The 23,011-nt window shown below is 39.4% G+C and overlaps 2 protein-coding genes across 2 annotated transcripts; one reads left to right on the forward strand and one right to left on the reverse strand.

Moving 5' to 3' along the window:
- Positions 1–483: 483 nt before the first annotated feature.
- Positions 484–18,132, reverse strand: psmb2 (proteasome 20S subunit beta 2). Its single transcript, XM_026156319.1, has 6 exons — positions 17,874–18,132; positions 16,296–16,418; positions 16,089–16,159; positions 3,126–3,288; positions 2,776–2,825; positions 484–709 (listed from the first exon to the last, which is right to left on the reverse strand). Exons 1-6 carry the CDS (start codon positions 17,962–17,964, stop codon positions 608–610), a joined length of 600 nt encoding a protein of 199 aa, XP_026012104.1. The 5' UTR covers positions 17,965–18,132; the 3' UTR covers positions 484–607.
- An 81-nt stretch (positions 18,133–18,213) lies between these two features.
- Positions 18,214–19,852, forward strand: cdca5 (cell division cycle associated 5). The gene has a single exon (XM_026156318.1). It carries the CDS (start codon positions 18,237–18,239, stop codon positions 19,020–19,022), a length of 786 nt encoding a protein of 261 aa, XP_026012103.1. The 5' UTR covers positions 18,214–18,236; the 3' UTR covers positions 19,023–19,852.
- Positions 19,853–23,011: the final 3,159 nt, after the last annotated feature.

Genomic DNA, 23,011 nt, shown 5'->3' on the forward strand with positions numbered 1-23,011 from the left:
AAAGCTTGTGACTTCTTGGCGCTTTAAAGGGCAGGGTGCTAGGTGATAATAATAAAAAGCTTTCCCTTCACATGTTCTGGGTAAAAGCCAGACTCTTGCATAATCAGTGAAAATGTACGACATTGTCTCGAGATGTGAAAAAGTCGAACGAGGAATAAAAAATGCCGTGTAGCACCACATAAAGCAGGACATGTGGTCACCCTGCACACAGCTTGTGTGATCGTACTACTTCTCGCTTGTGCTACACGTGTTTGTCTTTACCATAAATCTCACAATCAAAAGAAAGCTGCTTTTCTCTTTACATGTGCACGCGTGTTTTAATACACGTGTACGAGGAGCGTAAGCAAGTGTACATTACCCACATGCCCTCTCACTGAGTACAAGTGCAAAGTACACAGCCAGAAGGCTGTTCTCATTCAATGTGCAGATGAGCACACGAGAGAACGAGAAAGCACCACAGGGACAAAGAGCTTGTATCTCAACTGTGTGTCACTTTTTATTGGAACAGAAAAAGCAGGGAGGTCACTGGTACAAAAAAAAAAAAAAAAAGAGAGAGAGAGAGAACGAGAGAGAAGCGATTGTGATGGTGGGTAGTTTTGCAGTGCGGTCACTTGGCGCCGAGGGTGAGCTTCTCCAGGTCATGGATGCCCTCCTTGTCAATCAAACGGACGGTAAAGGAGGGGAGATTCAGGATGAAGCGTTTGTTGAGCTGTGAGAGGGAGAGAGAGCAGACACAAGAGGAAATTTAACAACAAAATAAGATGATAGGATTTGGGGTGAAGTTACAGAAAATCAAACTTTATTAAAAAAAAAAATAAAAAAAATAGATGCAGAGAAGCAGGGTAAGAAAAGAGGTGAAAAGTGACATAATTTACACTCCAGCTATTTTTTTACCTCTGTTATATTTAATAATCTATACATGCCACTGTTCAAAAAACTCAAATATCCTGCTGTTTGTATGATGTGAACCTATTAATGTGTCAAGACTGATCAAAGCTCCCAAGTTGCCATTACACGTGACGCGAACGTTTCAAAGGATTTCAGTAAAAGGTGTTAAGTGCATTTCCTCTTTTATTCTGATCTGTAGCCACGAAAATATGCAAAGCTTTAAATATGAATGTTTCTGCAAAGAGAGTTTTAAAATGGGGACGCTGCGTCACAGCTTCGAGCGTGGGCACCAAAACATGGGTTACCAGATCTAATCTAAACCTACGCAGATGTAATAATATGGTCAGAAGCCTCTTCTGTTGTTGAGTTATAGTGTAAATACAACACACAATATTTTCATCTCTTCTTCATTTATGGACGAGAACAAGTGCGGTCACATAAGACAGTTAGGAGGATTGTAATAAAATGATTCCCAACCAGTTTATTACTATGTTTAATTTATTCATGCATAAAATATAACCGTCGATCAGATGTCCAGAAATTATAAGTAAATGCACAGACTTCCCGAAGGAAAAAGACTTGACTCATAAATGTGCGACTCATAAGTCATCCCCAAAATATGACAGGCTAAACTGACAGTAAGCTTGTGGAATATTTGAATAGTTTCTCTTAAGTCAGTAGAGCAGGTCATCTACTGATCGGAAGGTTGGTGGTTCGATCCCTGGCTCCCCCCAGTCTGCAGGCCAAATATCCTTGGGCAAGATATTAACCCTAAGTTGCTCTCTGATGCGTCCATCAGAATATGAATGTGTGTGAATGTTAGTGAGAACTTAAAATTGTACAACAAAGTGCTTGTTTAAATGGGTGAATGTGGCATGTTGTATTAAGCACTTTGAGTACTCCAGGAGAGTAGAATAGCGCTATCAGTCCATTTATATCCTAAGATATCACCACCACAAGATTGGGATGGGCGGATAACCTGGAATCTTAATTCCAGGTGCAACACTTAGAGGCCACAGAGGCAAAATAATCAATAATAAGTAGAACAGAAACAGCTTTCTCATGTAAAAACTGGATTATGATCATAAGAGTGATCAAAAGTAAGAATACATTATTATCAGGTGTTTCTGATTTACCTTTGTGAAACAATACTGACATCTTAAAAAAAAATCAGTCTGTGATCATGTAAGAAATCTCAACCAATCAAATCAGGAGGTGGACAGAGCTTTGGCCTTTCCAGGTTACCGAGCTCGCTGAAATTGTGGACACTGGAACAATCGAAGTAACTAAAAATGTTTTAAGTGTTTTAAAAATGGCCAACAGTGTGAGCTTTGGGACATTAGCACAGGGGGTAGTAGAAGTTGTCTAATGCTACTTTAAATGTTTTTCACACAGAAATTAGATCGGGACACTTTCCACAGCTGTCCTTTCTCAGGTGTAATCCACATCAGAGGTATTACAGTCAACTCAAAAAGATCTGTCCTTGTATTCAGTCTTTTTCAACACAACCATCAGTACGAGGCTGAGACAGCTACATGACTGTGAGTCAAGAGGTTGTACTGTAGTACTCCCACATCACTTAAATAATCACCAAAAACAGAGTGAAATAAGTAAAAATGTGGAATGAAACAAAAAACTAACAAGTATATCTACTCTGGAAACAAGAAAAATCTAAGAAATAAGAAGAAGAAATAAGAAATAACTTCACAAAAGTATTATAACTCTGACAGGAAATGGATGCTGTAAATACTGCGGAGATACATGTATGGCTATTAAATACCCAAGAGTATGTGTGGAACTGTCAGACGTTAGTCTTGACATAATAAATATTTGAATAAATATCGGCTTTCATTTATGCGAATGAAAAAAGAAACTGCTTCAACTCACTTCTTCAACACACTTCTTCAGCAGATCTACCGCTTCATCCCGACTCAGATCTAGAACAAAAAAAAGAAAATACAGTTTGTGGTGCATTATACAGGGGTCACAGGTTACTTTAACAAACGCTGGAATTAACATAAAAAGTTTGAGCTGTAAGACTGAGGAAAAAAAAAAGTCATTTATCACCACCAGGAAAAAGTCGTTTATCACCACGCCTCGAGCCAATCTCCTGACCCGAGTGTGAACAAACTCTATAACCTCCGCGGTGATTTCATCATCCTCTCCATTTCTCTGTCTCACAGGAACAATGAGAAGAAGAGAAAACAACAAGATACGAGGCGTCCGTATGCACTGACCTGGTCTGTAGTATCGGTCAAGAATGGAAAGAGTGAGGTAGGCTCCGTAGCCGTGGGCAGCGAAGGGGGCCTTGGCCAGGGAAGACAGGTAGTCCATGTAGTAGAGACCCGGGCCGTCTGTGTCATCATAGCCCGCCAGCAACAGGTTCACGTGGTATGGAGTCTGGAGACGCAGGAGGAGGAGGAGGAGGCAGCCGAGGATTAATATTCAAGTTTATAACCGTGAACAAAACAAACTAAATGTGTTCAGTTTTAAACGCAACACCTCTAGAAACAGGTTCCTACGTGCGATTTAGTTCAGAGCTGCAGGATCAGAAATGTCATAAATCAGTGCTCATGAACACCTGTAGGAAGACTTCACATTCACATTCACCCACGTGCAGCTCAAAGTTGTCAGAAACCAATGCAGAGACTATAAGCTCAGTTACCTCTGTCAAGGACACTTTATGATTCGTTTAGACTGCCTGATTATTAAAAGATTTATGGGTAAGTCTGGAAGACAGATATGAGATATGATATCATATGATATGAGTTTTAATATTTCTATCATATTTGTTCCTCCTTTTTTAACTTTATTGCTTAAAGTGCTTAAAACCAAAGCATCAAAAGGGCGAGTGGTTACGGCATTTAATCCTTGCTTTTATTGCTCATCCATCGAAATCCTCTGACAAGCCAACTGGATGCATTTATTCAGATACTGGAAAGCTGCTCCAGAAACACTGAAGACACGATACAAGTGTCTTAAGAAGCTTTCGGATATTTTTTGAGGAGTGAATTTTGGATCCACCAGCTGCAGGCCTCTACTCTCATCGGGCATCACATGTGGTACGATTTTAAACACGGTGCTATGTTTACTGTCTCCATTTAAAAAGTTTACTTCTCTGCTCCAATTAGAGGTGCTAACACTTCCATAGATGATTTTACTCCAGGAGCCAGCTCACAAGATTAAGACAGCACTTGAAAAGTGCAACTTCTCTTTCTCAACTTATCCCAAATAAATTGCTCCTAATTATCGACTTTGATTTTTCCACTTAGCAGAGACGTGGCGTGCTGCACACAGCGGCAACATTAAGAAAACATAAGCAGCAGTGTGACAGAGAGACACGCTAGCGGAGGAGTCAGAGAGCGGCTGTGCAACGGAGGGAGCGGAAAAGGTGATAGTGGGTCACAGGACAGAGGAGGTGAGTGTTTTGTGTGTTTAGGGGGGGGAAAGGAATCAGGGTGTCATCGGCAGTGTGACATCTGCTGGGAGCCAGCGCCCCCCATCCCTACCCCCTCCCTCTGTCTTCATCCCTTCTTTCCCTTGCCCCCCCACTCCTCCTCCTCTCTCTGCTGCCTTCACCCTGTGCCCTGGAGTAGCGCCAGGGCTCATTAAAAACTTCTAAAGTCGTTTCTCTTGCCCCTACCCCCTCTCTCTTTTCAAATTACATCTTTAACGCTCCCAGCCTCGTCTCCCTTCTCTTCCTCCAAAACACCAACTTTCTATCTTCGCTGTTGCAAGCTCTTGTTTCTCATTTTCAATAGAAAAAAAAAAAAATCCCTTTAAACCAGGACTAATTTTTTTGGGAGGGGGTTAAAACAACTTGTGGCCTAAATTCTTGACTGAAGTAGAAGCAGAAGGGTAATGTGTCGCACGAGGAGGAAAATGGGGAGTCTTAACGACAATAAGACTCGCATTACGCCAGGCACCTGCCCTCGTGCTTTAATTCATGTCTGAGACAACCTGCTTGTTTCTGTGACTTGTGGGTTGGCGCTGCGTGTGCCATGAGGGCAACGATGATCGCTGCGCTCCCTGTGGGAGCAGGCTTTAATGTGGGTGTATTTTAACGATGGTTTCGAATGCGCACACACACACACACACACACACTGAGAAATGGTGTTTGCAGGAGTGCACAATGAGCGTGAATCTCAGGATGAATATCTTAATGTGTGTGTGTTTATGTGTGTGTGTTTTAACTCCTATGTGAGCTTGCAAACGCCCCAGTGGCGTCACCCCCGCCCACCAGACAGCTGTCTCACTGGTTACATGTAACAATGATACAGTCTTGGCATCAAAATAACCTTCCCTTTCCCATGTCACCTCGGAGGGAACAGGCACCTTGTTAACCCTACCACCTGAACTCACACCTCAGTTAATACGCAAACAATACACATCATATGTTTTAATCCTCCCTGCCGTGACTCCTGCTCACAGCCAAGCAAGGCGACTGTTGGGCCATGAGACAAAAGGCTTCACCCGTAACCCATGCCATCGCCTTAAGCAGACACAAACCTGCTTTAGATGGAGGAACAGCTAGCCAAGAATTACTCCAACACTGCCCCTCCTTTCATAGCTCCAATGTGTAACTTTACAAATTTGGCTTTTGCGAGTGACACAGTAACATGGAAACTGCACATTTTCATTTGCAGGACCAATTTAAGTGTGTGACCTACAGGCTAAAGCATGCACAAAAATTTCAAGAGGCAATAATTAAAAACAAACAAACAAACAAACAAACCCTGTAAGTATCATCAGAGAGTATAAAAGACACATGTAGCTTTTAGTTCTGAAAGTGAAAAGTAAACAAATGTGAATGTGCTTTAAACTTACGTTCTATCTACTGGCCAGTAGGGGGCGACTCCTCTGACTGCAAACACTTATTTATGTAAAAATCTGTGGTAAAACGGCTGTCCTGTGACCTCAGAGTTTAAGGGCTCAGTTGATAGTTTCAGGTCATACTGACTAACACGTGAAGTTGATCTAACGGTCACATCTGTCCCTCGCTCTTTGAACACACTCAGCTCGAGGCTTCAACACAGACTTTACAAACTTATGGTGGATTTTACTGTAACTGTAATAATATTCAGGTCTGTAGTCAAGGGATACGTTTTCGGGTTCCTGCTTGTAATCCAAGTTCTACTGACCAATCATGTTTGAGCGGTCTTTACCTGCTTTGAGGTAACGAGTCCACGTGTTTGCTGAACTTCAGTCTCAAAACCATGAGTATTTGTCATAGCAGATCATTAACTGGTCTTTAATTTGTGACGATTGAATCTAGTTAATTAGAATAAATTTTAACATATGGAGGTAGTTCCCTCAAACGACTGTCATTTTTCACCTTTTCTACTTCTAATTCAGCCTTAGTCAACAAATGGGCTTAATCCATATCTGGAAATGCCACAGGCTATCTGCTAATTATAATTTTTAGTCTCTCGCTCAGTGTTTTTGGTTTTAAGAATTTATGTGTGTTCCTTAACAACAACGGCAAACAAACCATTAAAACAAAGTGCTTATATCTCTTATCTGCTATTTAAAGGCGGCTGTTCAGGAAGTCGTAAAATATTGGGTGTTTTCCCCAAGTCAGGCCAAGTCAGCAGACTCGACAGCATGTTCCCCAATGTGTCCACCACCTTACTAAAAAAAATAAAATAATCAACAGCTCTAGTGTTTCTCAGTGAGCTTTAAAATGGTTTTTGCTCACATAGAACCAAGTGGGTACCAGCTGGCTATAACCTGAAGACAAATCCGGAGAACAGCCTGGGCAGTGTTACGTTTCTCCAACCAATCAGTCACCACTCAAGACAATGTTTGCATTTCTACCAAAAGTGCTGCAGAGCACTTCAGAAGGTGTACTTCACTCTAAACAACGCAAGGTCTAATAATCAGCCCGCAACAACCACACGAACACGACCAGTATCAATTTGATACCAAGTACATAGAGGGCCAGTATTACCGATAGTGAGGAGAGAACAGTGTGTCACGATTTATGAGATGAATCATCGTCAATTTTGAAATTCTGGACACTTCAATCACCACTAAACCAATGTGATTTTTACTTTCCACAACTTATTAACCAACAAAGCACACCTTTCATGTAAATGTTCTTTAGCCTATAAATAAAATAGACGTGACAGTCAGCACAAAAAGGTTCAGACATCTTTCATAGTGCATGTTTCGTTTTGATACTATGAATATTGGGTAGATCTGCTCACCTGTAGTAAAATAACTTCTGAAACACTCCTGGTGTGATTAGAAGATGATCGACCAAATTTTTGTTGGTCACACGGCCTAATAGAAACACCCTTTGTGAGTTCCCAGGGTTAGGCATCATATATCTGACCCTAAACTTCCTAATCCTGTGGCAGTGGTTATTTACAAATGTAGAAACACTTAACTTTTTTTGACTGGTTGATATTGCTCTAGACACACAAACCAGGAAACTTCTGGTAGCTTGCCTACAGATATCTGCATTTTTATAAATACTCCAAAGCCCTAATCTGGCTCTTCCTACCAATTTCCAGTCTTTGTGCGATTTAAACGTAGCAAACTATTTTTTGTAGGCAGGAGAGAGGCATCCGTCTTCTCGTCTAAACCACGAAGAAACTTCTCTGTAGTTGTGAACACAAATTAAGGTCAGGCTTCTAAAAAATCATCACAAAGTCATCCCTAAACACTCCTCTGCCACGTTCCAGCACTTCCCTTCCTGCCATCTCTCCCCCCTCCCTCCCTTCCCCTTATTTTTGCACCCTGCCCTGGGGCATGTTCTCTTTATTGGCATTTCTCCTCAATCTGCTGTATTAATTGTTCATCTGTGCAGGAGCAGGGGAGCCGCGTGCAATATGGTGCCAGTAATTATTTGTACCCACTGTGTGCCCATGCTTAAAAATATTTTACAAACCCATACGGGGTGAGCTGTAGATCACCACTGCACTGCAGCGATCTAACTGTTGCAGCAGTCTTATAGAAAATGGTAAAAAAAATTAACAGACTGAATGTCACCTACTTGTTCAAATGGGACATTTAAGGTTCCTCATCAGCCTCAAAACAGCTTAATGCTGTATTTACAAACCTTTTGATGTTCCCTCCATTAAATTAACATCATGTCTTGGCCTGTTGTAGCTACCAGTATCAAAAATCCCAATCTGCAGTGTCTTTATCCATGATTGAGGAATTTCCTTCTATTTTGTCCTGGGACTAAAAACATGTTCCTCCTTAACTTAGTTTGCTTTTGTCAAATAAGCCTGCCTTTTGTTTCTATAAAGCAATAGATCAACCATATTTCCTTCTAACTTTATCATTTTTAGTCACTTTTACTGCAAACAAAAATGGGAAAATTCTTATTTACAAAAGATCTGAACAGCCGGGATCACACATAGCTGTAAATATTAAAAGCAATCTAGAAACTATTTAAGCTAAATCTCACCAAGCCTGACTCTCCTTTACATTCATTAATTGTGATGTGCCAAAACACAGAAACCGAAATCAGTGAGTGACATCACAGTGTCCATGTCCATCCAGAACAATCCTGGTGATTAATTTGTGATTGATACACAACATCAAAACAGGATGACAAAAGTGAGTATAAACTGCTGATAAAAGGCACAAGTGGACTGTAAACCACTCCTCATATCAAGGCAGAGCCATTGGATCCTCTCACTGTGTCAGAGGGTCAGGTTTTTTCCTTTAATTTGAGACCTGTCTGTGCATCACAGCACATGAAGAGGAACAGCAAAACAAACAGAGGCAAAGCATTCAGCCCTGGATCTTTGCTCTACGGTGAGTTTCACACATATCATTGCTAATATGCATGCAGCAGACCGAGGCCTCAGGTGATTATGCTGCTTTCCCCCCCTCCTTTGTCTCCTCTCTATAGCTTGAGTGAACGCAGTACTCTAGAGGTTACCAGGGTTGTTTTTTTTCTATGCAACGGGTTGGTAAGCACATAGTCGTATATGAGCAGGGTTTCAATGTCTCTGCGCCGACATGCTCTGCTGACTTTAGCTAACTATACCTCCCGGAGGTCTGCGGCCACTGGGGAATGACATCTTTCAGACTCAAGGACTCATCTCTAATTTATCCTGCAGGAATAAAGCCATGTGAATTAACAATATACCACTGATTAATTTATCAGCCACTGGTTTTTAACCTAGGGCTCTGGACATGGAAGTGGGATCACAAATTTTTTAGGAGGGTAAAAAGATAATTTAAAGATGGCATAACGAGAAAAAAAATAGCTATACATGATTTAATCATATTAATTAAAATATATTTCAACATATGCAGCATATTCCCTTGGACTCCTGGCATTTTTCACCTTAATCTACATCTAATTTAGATTTAGTCAACAAATGGGTTCTCAAACCACATATGAGAAATTGGCCTGTAGGATCAAAATAATGTCTATCTTCATATGGTTTTGTGGACGTTAATGACCAAACAGAGACACACAACTGGTCATCTGTCGGCACTGAGTTAACACATTAGTCAAATCAAATCAAAGCAAAAATACCAGATTAACAATCCTGACTAATAATTATAGTGGGCAGAAATATCAGCCAAATTTACTGAAGGAAAAAATCTGTTTATTTTGTTTTATTTTTTCAGGTAAATGATCCCAAATTCCCTGATTTCATATAGTCAAATGATATTCAAATTTCCTTTTCTTTCTTAATAACCCGAATCATTTGTTTATACCTATACCTCTGTGAAACTTGACCTTTCCTCTGTATATCACTGTTGATTTTTTGTTCATCTTAAAAAAATAAATAAAAAAATAAAAAAGGCAGATTAAACAGAAAAATTGTTTACAAATAATCAATGACCTGAAGTCCTAAAGTCTTGACATAAACGCTGCATTAATTGCATTGCTCAGATTTATTTTAGGTAGCGATTACTGACCCAAAAATAAACTTCAGGGCCAACACAGAATGGCAATATGTATCATAACATCCACCCAGTAGACTGTTCAAGACTTCAGCCAAGGATCTCTTTCTCGGTTTCACTCTCAAAAAGACAAGACACATTAGTTATTCTACATATACAAGATGTTCTGCGGGGGGTGGGGGGGTGGGTAGCGGCATGAAAAAAAAACTTGTTTATACAACATAATTTGCAAATGTCCGTGTACTCTGGAGGTTGATGAATGTGAGGAGAGCATAGCTGGAGGAAGGTGTGGGATGCAGAAGAGAAAGTGCTATTGCTTCAGTTTCTGAGCACTCCTGAGAACGCAGCATTACTAAATCCTGCACTCATAAAGCCAAATTCATATCCGTGAGGCACAAAAATAACGATACACTTGCAGCTTATGGCAAGACATGAATATAAATGTTATCCCACAACATGCACAACCTTGACTGAATAAAACCATCTCGATCCTATAGGTCCCTCTGTGTGCATGTATATTGTATTTTGTGAGTATGTTGACTCCTACTCCTTCTCGCACTCCAGTCAGTGTGCTGTTGTCTACTGGGTTTAGCAGTTTCCCTCGAGACCTCCACTTCTTCTACTCCTCCTGCTGCTGCTCCTCTGCCCCTATCCCCCGTTCGATGTGTCCCACATTCCCTTCTCTGCCACACTAATTGTTTTTTGTAATTATTTTCACCCTCCTGCTATTGTGACAGGCAGCAGCTACACTACTCTTAACAAATTACTGCATGAGATGCATCGAGGACCATACAGATGTCTTCAGTAGAGAGTTTAAAAAAAGAAAAAAGAAAAAGAACGAAGCTGTGCATGTGTACTGCAGGTTAAAACAAATTAAATCATTAGTTTTTAGACTAGTTTGAACTTCAAAGCAACTGTTCAAACCAAAGATCCAAATGTTATGCAGTTCTAGTTCCAACTACTCAAGTATAATGCTTTGGTTTCATAGGAAAATTCACATTATAAGCTAAATGCATAAAACAAAGATTCAGACATTGCAATCTCTGCAGAAAAATAAACTGTAATTTGACTCAATTCAATTTTATTTATATAGCGCCAAATCACAAAAACTGTTGCCCCAAAGTGCTTTATATTACAAGGTCGGGAGCCTACAAAACACATTTTGGCAACAGTGGGAGGAAAAACTCCATTTTAACAGGAAGAAACCTTCAGCATCTCCTCTTACTGTGCTAAAAGAACTTGACACATAGATTAAAACATTCTCAGGAAAGATATTGCAATTCACATGTTATTGTAATATGTGAAGTACAGAAAGAAAGTGAAAAGTTTTGCTGTTATCATTTGGCTGTATTGCAAAAACAAAGGAGAATTAAACTCCAATGAGTAGTCCACGACTCTCATCACATCACAGACAGTCATCTCTAGGACAAATAAAATCTGGCAACACTGAAAATAAATATGAGCAGTTTGGCTGAAGACCCAACTGTAAATGGAGCGGTACTTGTATAGCGCTTTTCTACTCCATATGAGCACTCAAAACACCTCATTCAGCCATTCGTACCCACACTTTCTCTGCCTAAGCACTTTTATAACATTCACAGATCAATGGATGGGAAAACTCGGTTCAGTTTCTTGTCCAACATGCAGATTAAAGACTCCAGGTATCGAACCACCAACCTTATACATGACCTTCTCTACCTCCTCCTACCTACAGCAGGCTATAGTTCGATTAAGTTCTGACCAGTACTGTAGGAGTGATTCTTGTGAACTATGGAAGGACAGGCGAATGGCATGAGCTCAACTGTACTTTGGTTGAATGGGCTACAAACGAACAACCATGAATGAAATCTCAATCTATTAAATGCTATGAGATAATAGCATGTTTTTAGAAAAACAATCAAAACTCGATAAAGAAAAATGATTTTGTTTTTGTAAAATCAAAAAAGTCGCAGTAACTCATGAGAGCAACGTGTGACCTTATCTGATGAGCACCTATTAATTTGCCTGTCATTTCTGACTTTCTGAGAACAAAAATGTAAAGTATGCTCAAGAATATGTTACTTTATTTATAAAACTTTTTAGCTCTGACTAAAACTTCTTTAGGGGGATGTCAGAAATTCCCCTTTGGAGAGACAGGGGAAAAAAAAATATCAGGTTTTATAAATCCAAACATTTCTGTGAAGAGTTAGAGAAGTTTCCACGCATCAAGTATCGAAACAGACATATTTTGATTTCACGATTTCCCGATCAGGACACTATTTTAACTTTAGGCCAAAGTCTGTAACATTGATGAGTTAAACCCTTTGGCATATTTTGTTCTTGTCAAAAAGTTTTCCTACATCAGTATTAAGGCTTTAAGGACAGGGAAGGCTGTGTGCACGATAAACTGTAAAGCTCTTAAGGCCAATCAGAGAGATGTTTGTCAACTTCTTAAAATGAGAAATAAACGCCCCCCCAACACAAAAGTAAGAGTGTGGGATGCTGCCCTCACAGTTAGTTAAACTAATCATTCTTGACTTAATAATGAACAAGCAGGATTATTATGGTTAGTGTTAATATTTAGTTTTGGCTATGTGCGGAATAAAATTTCAGGTAACAGAACTAAAAATAAAACTAGAAAACCAGAACTAACTGACATCATATTGTATATGCAAGAAAATACATAAAAATAAAAATACAAAACTGTAATTTAAAAAAAAAAAAAAAAAAAAGGGGTAGTAAAGGTATTTTGTTTTAGTCAATTTGGTATTACAACCTGCATGAGGAAGATCTGGTGCATATGGGGAAATGATGATTCGGGTGTGGTAACGTGTAGACCGTTCGTCTACCTTTAGAGTGTCTGTTGTCAAGATGGGGGGGCCATGCCAAAACACAACCAATCTGTGGGCTAGTCATGCTTGTGCTGTTGTTGGTCCATCGCCTAGCCACAGAGAAGATATGATATACGAAACCCCCTCACTATGATCAAGCACTTTGTGACAGTGAGAAGGAAAAAACCCTTTTAACAGGAAGAAACCTCCAACAGAATCAGGCTCAGGGGTTGTCAACCATGTTCCACAACTGGTTTAAGTTGTGAAGTGAAAAGAAGTGAAACCAGGTGTTAGACTGCTGAACAGCTTTAAGCTTAGGTCAGCTGGAGACCTGATGGCTCAGCGGTCATTCCTCTTATATTTCTTTAAAGTCCGCATAGTTGGTGCACTGTAATGTAAATTTTCTGCAGATGAGTCTGTGCAGTCAAGAAAAAAAAAAAAAGCAGACAAATGGATGTTGGAGGGACATTTGCAAAAACTGACTGATGAAATTTATGTCACTGGAACCCAAATGGACCTTAGTGCACTTGCGTTAAGTATTGCCCTGTAATCCCCGCTTTACTCATAAGGCTATCAGGAGACTGAACTTGGGATTGGTTCATTATATATGGCCCGAAGTGCCACATATGTCATTGGAATTTAAAATTGAACTTGATAATTGAAGAATGTGAAAAGATAAACTGACTACAGAAGAAAGTGATAAATAGTTTCTCAGGACTCTTAAAAACACATGCAATCTTTCTACAGACTGCATTTAACCCTGACTGAGCTCAAGTGTTCATTCTTCCAATAGCTTGCACTGTGCATGAACAGTCACTACTCGGCTAGTCTTTTTTAAAATATTTTAGCTACTAGTAAATTAGTCACCAGGAACATTTTTAACACAAAGACAAATAAAATGGTTAATTAACATTAAAGTGTTAAGGTACTGACCCCCCCCCCCAGCTCTATATATTGCAATATAACATCTGCATGAAATAACACAGATAAAGTAGCAGTAATTTGCGTGTTTCTCATTCTCAGGCTTGGCTGTCTTGTTGTGTAAAAGATGTAATAAAGAACTAAAGGTCAAAACCAGAATTTTTTGATAAGACATTCAGCAGATCTGCGTAGTGAGGGTGAGAGACAGGCCTGCAGGCTCAGGTGTTACAGGAAATCTCAGAGGGAGAACCCTCAGTCACCTTTCACAACAAGCTGACAAATGTACCTGGCTCTGTCAAAATGCATCTGCTGGTTTAACATGAGTTTCTCAAGCTGACAATGATACAAACACATGTGCCAACTCAAGTGGGAGTTCATTCCCACCTGAGCTCCTTGGTAATACCACCTCTTCAGCACCACCACAGCACTGCCGTGTCATCAACACACTTAGGGCTTCTGTTACTATGTTTTCATTTTGAGCAAAGAAAATGAATTTCAAGTAGAAACTAAAATACATTTTTAAATTGGATGAGTAAACCTACCTTATATGGTTAGTCTTACTTGAATTAGTTGGTGATTTTATCATTTGTTCCCTTAAGCCAAATGAGATTGCAAATACTGGCAGAAGAGTGTAATTAATTTAAAATAGAAATTAAAATATTTATAGGTATGTTCATTCATTACTCCAGGATGAATATGCTTAATTCAGACGGTGACCACTAGAACTTGGGATTAATTAGCAACTGTTTTGTTAACAGAGAAAATATACAAGGATACTAGTGTTGAGATGATTTGAAAATGGGCAAAAGGGTAGAAGTATACTTGAAGCAAAAAGTAAAATATGGAGGAAGACAGAGAGTCCAAGGCAGAACAAATGCATCTTTGCAAGATGACATATGTGTGGGCAAACTAAGCAAGCGCAGGTTGTTTTCTGTTAGACATGATAGTCATTTGGGCTCAATCACATCTGAAACTAGTGACAAAAAAATGTTTAGCAAAAGACCAAATATGATATACGTTGCATTATTTTGCTGATTTCTTTATTTTGTTTTATCTGCACTCATTTTTGAAACGTTAAACCCTTACACCAATTATGATTTCACTCATTAAGACAAAACTTAACGGACTTGTGGAGACTCACCTGCGAAGGATCAGTTACAATGATCAAACTCTGAATAAGCAGAGTGGAGAAATTTTTTCATCTACAAAAGATATCACTTCTTTATGTCTGCATAGTGTGTATGAGGCACCTGAAGTCAAACAATTATGCTGGTTATGATTGTAGTCTCTGCTCTCTAGTCTCAACAGACCACATTTTCCCCGGGGCAAGAGAAAGCAGCTCTCACAAAACACAGGTTACGACCACTGCTTTACATCAAGCTCGTGGCTGTGACAGTTAAAAAAAAAAATAGCACTTAGGTGAGGCCGCATTCAACAGGGACAAATAATTTTTTACAATATCAAACATATAATAATAATAATAATAATAATAATAATAATAATAATAAAAAACGTGTGGATTTCTGATACACAAGGTAAAGTAAAAAATTTTTTTTCCACTTTGTTAATTGTTTTTTTAAAATCTTTTTTCTATCCAAACTTATGAACTTGTTTGTGAATTTCACTTTTCTAAGGATCTCTTTTTTCACAAGTCTAAATTGGCACATTAATGGACCCAAAATAGAGAGTGGGGTCCTGATGGTGTGGCATATACTGCTGGAAACTCAACACTTTCCTCCACAGATAAACATAAAGGTGTTGACTTAGTCAAGTCAGTGCTTAAAAATGTTTAGCTTCCTTTGACATTTAGGTAATATATTAACTGATTTGTACATTTAAGAAAAAAATATCTTCCTAAAGTATTACTTATAACAAACAACTAATAAGTGGATGGACAAGGAACCACAAACTAAAGAAGAATGACTGGTCACTGCAAAAGAAATACAATTAACTAAAACCGACTAAACAAAAACAAAAAAAGACGCGAGAATATTATGATCAAATCTGATTCTACTGATATAACTTGGATTCAAGCGCAACCCTATTGTTTTCAGCATTGAATGACTATATATATCAGGTAATCTTCACTGTGCCAACAAATTAACAACTCAGACAAAGTTTTTTACTTGGCGAAATAACGAATACACCTATAATTTCAAGCTAATTCTTATATTAAAAGACAATGCTTGAAGCCATTCTTCTTCAATTAAAAAAAAAAAGAAAAAAAGCACACAGTAAAATGGACTGTAGTATCTGGGGATGTACAGATCATCTCCATTCCACTCAAGGTCAATGTTGATGTGTAAAATCTGTCAAAAGTTTGTTCTTACTTATCTGGTTTCTGTTATGTGCTACCTCCAAACTTCTTCAGTGCGAAAGAAATAAAGAAAACTTCATTATAACGAAAAAAAAAAAAAACAAAACTTAAATACTTTACAGTTTTCCAACTCTTTACCACACCGTCTTCGATTAGCCGGTGCAAAAATTAATGAGACACAAAGATTAAAATAAAATTGATCACTTTGACTTTATATCTGTGTAGCCTTACTATATTATTCTTTTTTTTAATAAATATATCAGGACATTTACCCTGCTCCGAAGATAGTCTGCCAGGTTCTTTCGCGTGAAGTTTGCTGCTGCTGATGGACTGAGCTCATAACCTAAGAAAAAGAAGGCACAAAGCTTTGAATATAAATGTTTTTAGCAAGCAAACTGGTTTCCCAAAAACATTTTAGAGTTAAACTTAAAACCTATAAGCACCAGCAGCATCACAACAATCATGTCTGAGGTTCTTACCGTTCCTCATTTTGTAGAGCTGCACATTCTTCTGGATGTACTCTGCAAACTGCACTGTGTCTCCAGCTTCTCCCACACACAGCAGCAAAATCTTCTCACTGAGCTTGAACATCTTGTCATAGTCTGAAAAAATATAAGGAAGAACACAAATTCATTAGTCTGTTCCTAAATTGTCTTATAGTTTGTAGTCAAACCTTTATACACACACACTAATCATGACCATGGTAACTTTGGGCTATTGATGATTTCTTTGAACTGTTCTTTTTCCAGCATAAAAAGGATTTGACTGACACCACTATTTGGATTGGCAAATACTCAGAACAATGAAAAAGCCCAAGAAACTATAGATTTACACAAGTTAGGAAGATCTCTTGGAGCCATCTCAGAACAACTACAGATTCCAAGATCATCAGTTGAAACAAATGAATGCAAGTACAAGTTGTATGGATGTGTCACCACTTTGCAAACACCTGGGGAAAGACCCAAATAGTCACTTTCAGATGAGAGGAAACTAATTAGGCTGTTCAGGAACCACCAAGGCTCAAGCCAACCTTGAAATTAAAACTGCTGGTGGCACAATGCACAGCGAAGGGTGTTTGCATCACCATGGACTGAGAGGGTGCCCACCAGAAAAGAAGCCCGTGCTCCAAAATTGCTGACCACATGGATCACTCAACGATCAAAGTATTACGGCCAGACAAGACAATAATTTAAGTATATGGCCACAATGACAAGATGTTGTTTGGAGGAGTAAAGGTGAGGCTTTCAGATGTAAAAACACTGCATGACCTGTTAAGCCTGGTGGTAGCATCATGCTCTGGGGCAGTTTGCTGGCAGTGGTGCTGGTACTTTAAACAAAGTGCACAGAATAATAATGAAGGACTACCTCCAAATTCTTCAACCTCAACCCAATTTAACAGCTTGCAGGTTCAAGCATCAAGAATTGTGGTCAAAACTCAGTCAGAATTATGCCAGAAGTCTGTTGATGCCTTCCAAAAATATAAGATCAAGGTACAACTTGCTAAGTGAACCAAATACGAAGTAAATTCAAACTTGTTCTCCCAACTCTCATTTTTATATTCATTAAAGACACATGCTGTACAATCATTTCACTCTGCAAAAAGAACAGATCAAACAAATCATTAATAGGCTAAAATTATCCATGGTGAGTGTAAGTAAACTTCCATTTCCACAGTGATACAGTGACTTTCACTTTCGTTGTCAGTAACCTTCTTATGGCAACTCATGCTAAGGTTGCCAACTTTAGTTACGAATGAAATGTAGAGTTGATCTATTAGCTAGGAAAAGGTTATGATAATGCTGAGAAAAAACATCAAACTGCGATAGAAGATATTATTTGCTACCTTACTGTTAGCTTGGCTAGCTTTAGTCACATTCAGTGTGTAGTTACATGTAAATATTTAGCAAAATGAATAAAAAAATTGGTTCAAGTAGTACTTATTAGAAGCAGAAAGCCGATTTAATGCATTTAGAGACTCTAAAATGTAGCTATGTTAGCAAATCTGTCTAAAATAACCGGCTATGCGGCTAACGCTATAAGCTAACGCGTTGTCATACCGTGTTTCATCTGAATGATGCTGCTTGCTGCAACATTATCAGCGGCGACGAGGACAAAATCCGGTCCCTGTATCCCGATTAAATATTCCATTCTGTTGACCTGATACAAGTTGGAGTATTTATATAAAACAGATTAAATTATGAGCAGTCTCTTAGCCTCGCCTGTATGGATTACACAGCAAAAGTTTGTGATAGCCGGCGCACAGTGTTTACGTCACAGCAAAGGAAGCTCATATTTTTCACGCGACGCGGGCGGGCAATTTGAACGTTCGCTGTTGTTGTGTGCCCTGTGTTGGTTGAGTTACAGTCTGATCTGCTGTAAGAAGGGGAAAGTATCTGGAGTTTCTTCAAGAGACTGTTGGGATGAACGAAGGGACTCCTCGGAGCATAATGACGGACTCTAATAGCATTGACAGCTCGCAGCGGAGACGCTCCCCGCGGCTGAGCTCTCCGCAAGCTCAAAGTGACAACAAAATGGCGCTGCCGTCTCTCGCTGTTAAACGCTCAATCACCGTAAGAAAAATAGCGCCCAGAAAAACAGTCGCGTTATCGGAACAGAACAAGGAGAACACGCCGAGGCCGTCCAGCTCTGAGGGCATCCAGCAGAAAAAGCCGAAGGTCTCCACGCCCGGTCCCGTCCCGGGCCGAGAGAGCAGCTCTTCCTCGGCTAAGAAGAAAAAGGCCACTATGCCTTCACCGATCCTCCCCTCATCACCGCCGCCCGCTTCTCACACCCCGCAGATGGATCCAGAGGACGCGGTGTGGTCGCAGAAGGTACGCCGATCTTACAGCAGGCTCAGCGAGAATTCATTCAACAGCCCCGAGTCTCGTGAGACTTTATTCGGCTTTGAGAAGCTGAAAACCCCAGAGGTCCGGAGAGCCGGGGTGTCCAAGTTTGGCCTGGAGGTTTCTGCAGGATCCTTTACAGGACTGAACTCATTCACGTCTTTGCTTGAGGCTGATGACTGCGGTGGTTCAGCTTTCCCCGAGCCGGACCCAGACATCCCCGGAGTGGCTGTGGTGAAGGAGAGGAGGAGGAGGAGGAAGAAGAAGGTCCAGCAGATAGACACCACGGAACTGGACGCTCTGGCTGCAAAGATGAATGCAGAGTTTGACCAGGCTGAGGAGTTTGAACTGGTCGTGGAGTAAATATTCAAGGGAAAAAAGAAAGACTTGGCAGCATGCTTGTGTTTGTCACAGACATGCATACAAACACTGACTCTGGGAGGACTCTGCTGAAAATGTGCTTTTCTTACTCAAAACATTAAAGTTTTATCTGTTTCTATTTGTTCTTATTGTAAAGTTTGATCATTTTGGAGTTTGCTCTTAATGTGATTGCTAGTCATTTTGTGGATGCTTACAGACAGGATAGTTTTTGATGTTATAATGGCCCCATAGTTACATAAACAAGACCAAAATTAAAATGTTTAGATACATTCACCTGTAGCATAATCAGTCAGGATGCACAAATATATCAGGATTGTTGACTGGTGCTGGTATTTTTCAAATAAGATGCCTTTCACTGATTTTTATCTGGTGTGTGACCATCGCTTTTACTCTGGTGGGATCTTAAAGGCTTTTAAAACAGTTGTGTTCTTATTTTAATCTTATTATGAATATTTCATTATCTCCCCTGTCATAAGGGTTGAATAAATAAGAATAAAACAAAGACAAAAAGAATCTTGTGTCACCCTGGACGCATAATACGGGGGGAGTTGTAGCCTTCAAAGGGCCAGTTTTCTACCCTGTAGAGTACATTTTGTTTCTTTTAATGTTTTTAATAGAGGCTGCAAACAAAAGATTTTGGTATTATTTTCTATATCTAAAACCAGGGTATTTTCTCTTTTATAGAGTGTTTGAATCCACATTTATTGACACAAAGGTTCAATAGCAGTTGCCAATACTCTTGTCCTGAACTGTTTTCTTATGTGTCTTTTCTTGGAAATTTTCATGTAAATAAATGCTAATGCCAGATCTGACGTCTGAGTCAAAGTATAGTGTTTTATCCTTTATTTTCCCCAAATTACACACAATATCTTAATTTATAAAACAAAAGAAGAAATAAAAAATAACAAAGATGACCATCACAGACTAGCAACATTATAAATGGTATTTTCATCTTATTCCAGCTGTAAAATGAATATTTCACAGAAATCTGTTTATTTAATCTGTCACTAGTATTTTGTGTTTTGAAGTTATTGCCTGATGATGGCACTCAGGATTAGCCAGCACAGACTAACAAGGTGCCAACCAAGCATGCTGACAGCAAAGAGGTGGTCTCCAGTGGTTATGATGAGGTGAACTGAATGACTGAGTGGGCAAACTGTCTCTATTTAATGAGAGTGGTGGACATTTTTCCTCCAGAGTCTTTTAAAGGAGTGGATAGAGAGGATAATTTGCACTAACAAGGAGCTATGTTGTGAGTAACCAGTGCTTCTTGAAAACATGTCAGGATTTGTTGATTTATTTATCACTTAAAAATGAAGAAGGGTGACGTGAGGAGCTGTAGTAACTTCAGAGGGATCAAGGTGGTGAGCCACACCATGAAGATATGGGAAAGAGTTGTTGAAGCTATGATTGGTGAGCAGCAGCCTCATGCTGAGAAAGAGCAATATATGTGAGATGCTTGATTTAGAGAAGTATAAAAAAGGTTAGAAGGAGCTGTCTGTGTAGGTTTCTCTGTCATCTAGGTCATGGAGCTCAGAAAGAAAAGCAACTGGATTTCCTTAAGATTTGTGAAGACGTTTCATCCAAGAAGCTTCTTCACTTCTAAAACCAAATATTGGAGAGTCCCAGGTCTTTAAGCCCTAGTGGGAGTTGTATCTTAAGAAGGTCACTGACCGACTATTGATCGTGTGCCTCATCACATGAGCCAATGTGTGAAAAATACTTTCTAGTTAACATTCACACTCCAATGAGCACATCAGAAAGCCACTGGAGTTACGTATCTTCCCCAAGCATAATTTGGTATGCAGACTGGAGCAGCCAGGGATCCATGTGACAACATTCCAATATGTGGATGACCCTGCTCTACTTCCTGAGTTATAGTCACCCCACAAACTTACAGGACATAGTATTTCCAGGCAGTCTCCCATCTAAGTACTAACCAGGACCTGCCATGAGACCAGGCATGTTCAAGGTGGTATGGCTGTGAGTTAAGGGTTGGTGTGACAGATGCTAGGGATAGGACAAGATGGCATTAGACTATCTGCTGTAGTGACCCCTAAAGGGAGCAGCTAAAATAAGAAGATCTGACTTACAAAATGACACATTTGTTGCTGACAGACACATTCGTTTGAATAGAGGACACAAAAGATCACCAAGTTGATTCATCTGGTATTAAACCGATCTAAGTCCATATATTTACATTTAACAGCTGACCAATGGGAGATTTTGAATAGATGAGTATCCTCATCCACATTTTCAAAAGTGAAGTACACCCTTAACCGGGCGCCAGCCTATCACAGAGAGACAGACAAGACAAGTTAGAATCACCAGTCTTAGGATTACAGAGAGAATATGCAATCTTCACACAGCCAAGTAAGTCAAAAAAGTCAAACCAGGATAGATCTTCTGTGAGGCAACTCTGTTAACCACTGTTCTACCCACTACCCCAACACATCAGCCTACTGCTGCATACAGATCCAACATGTGAGACTTTCAGGTTAAAACATTAATGATATTGTCCAAAATGTGAAATATAAATTTCCAAGATATCTGTTGCTATGTTGCAGTGATAGCTACTGATTTTAGATGCTAAAAAATTGGCACATACCCATGCTCTCATTTAGTACCACTCTGTACCCCAAAATAGCAAGAAAACCCATCAACAGTTCTTTTAGTTAAATATCGGAGGAGAAAAAAGTAGTATTGTCAAGGCAGTCAGGAAAGGAACCCACAAAGAGAAGCTGAAGTTTTTAATATGAGGGTTGCCAAGTTAGGGTTTGTTTTTAGGTTATATGTAAGTTAGTGCATTGGTTAGCGTTGTCGCCTCACAGCAAGTTCAGGTTCTGGCTGGCTCGGGCCTTTCTGTGTTGAGTTTGCATGTTCTTCCTGTGCATGGGTGGGGTCTCACCAGGTACTCTGGCTTCCTTCCACAGTGCAAATACATTCGTTTCAGGTTAATTGGTGAATCTAGAATAATGAAGGATATCAATAGATATTGCTTCCAGTTTATTTAGTAAAGCAGATATGAATGCATAGGTAAATGCGGCTCCTCCCTTGGACATCAGACGACAGTGAAGACTGGAGACCTGGTTGTTTGCAGGAGACAGAGATTGTGTGGCTTCTACAGAAGATCAAGCAGGTGAGTTGGTGGATGACTTATATTGTGTAGTTGTGTTAGACACATACAGCAGGCCAAATATGTAATTTAAGGACTGTCGGAAAACACAAAAGTATTCTGTATAATGTTATAATCCAAACAGTATCTTATTTTTTAAAATTCCAAATGGAGTCTGATGGGAAACTTACCATTCAAAGAGTCTTAGTATTCATGTGGATGTTATTTGTTATTTTAACATGTCTCTCTGTCTCCCCCATGTCCCCTTCTACATGATGGCAATTGAAATGTTTTGGTGTTTAGGTATTAGAATTAACCTAGCACCGAAACCTTGATTACTGATAGATGCTGAACACTAACAGTTGGGATTGAAAGTTCTTTATTTCATTAGATTTCAATGTGAACCACAATTTAGCCACAATTTTGGAGTCATTTTTTGCCCTTGTTGTGCTCACTGAGTTTAGAAAACCATTAATAAAAGACAAATTTGGCTTTTTCAGTTAAATTCACACCATGGTCTGTGCTTTTCTGGTTATTTTGTTGTTAATTTGAGTCTTCTATTTCTCAATTGTTCTTATGCTTTAGTTTTTGAATTGCTTGGTTAGTTTAGTTCTCTTTAGTTCTAGATATTTAATCCCTCGTGCTTTAATTTATTAGGCTCTTTTAGCATCTCAAGTATGTCAAGTATTCAACTGTGCCATGTAATTTCTCCATTTAGTTAGTTGCTGTTTTAGTTTGTTAGTAATCTGTCTCTGTAGCTTTGCTGTGTGCTTTTCTTCTTTTGTTATCATCTTAAATAGTTCCAACTGTGTGCCTGTTTCCCACTTGTGTGTGTGTGTGTACCCTATAAATTTAT

This window comes from Astatotilapia calliptera, chromosome 22, assembly GCF_900246225.1.
Source record: "Astatotilapia calliptera chromosome 22, fAstCal1.2, whole genome shotgun sequence".
In the NCBI taxonomy this organism is placed as follows: domain Eukaryota; kingdom Metazoa; phylum Chordata; class Actinopteri; order Cichliformes; family Cichlidae; genus Astatotilapia; species Astatotilapia calliptera.

Coding starts and splice junctions, on each gene's coding strand:
- psmb2 (XM_026156319.1), bottom strand. CDS start 17,964: ATGGAATATTTAATCGGGATACAGGGACCGGATTTTGTCCTCGTCGCC. Junction 3,289..16,088: donor CAGACTATCTTCGGAGCAGG/GTAAATGTCCTG, acceptor CTGCGTCTCCAG/ACTCCATACCACGTGAACCT. Junction 2,826..3,125: donor TGACCGATACTACAGACCAG/GTCAGTGCATAC, acceptor TTTTTGTTCTAG/ATCTGAGTCGGGATGAAGCG.
- cdca5 (XM_026156318.1), top strand. CDS start 18,237: ATGAACGAAGGGACTCCTCGGAGCATAATGACGGACTCTAATAGCATT.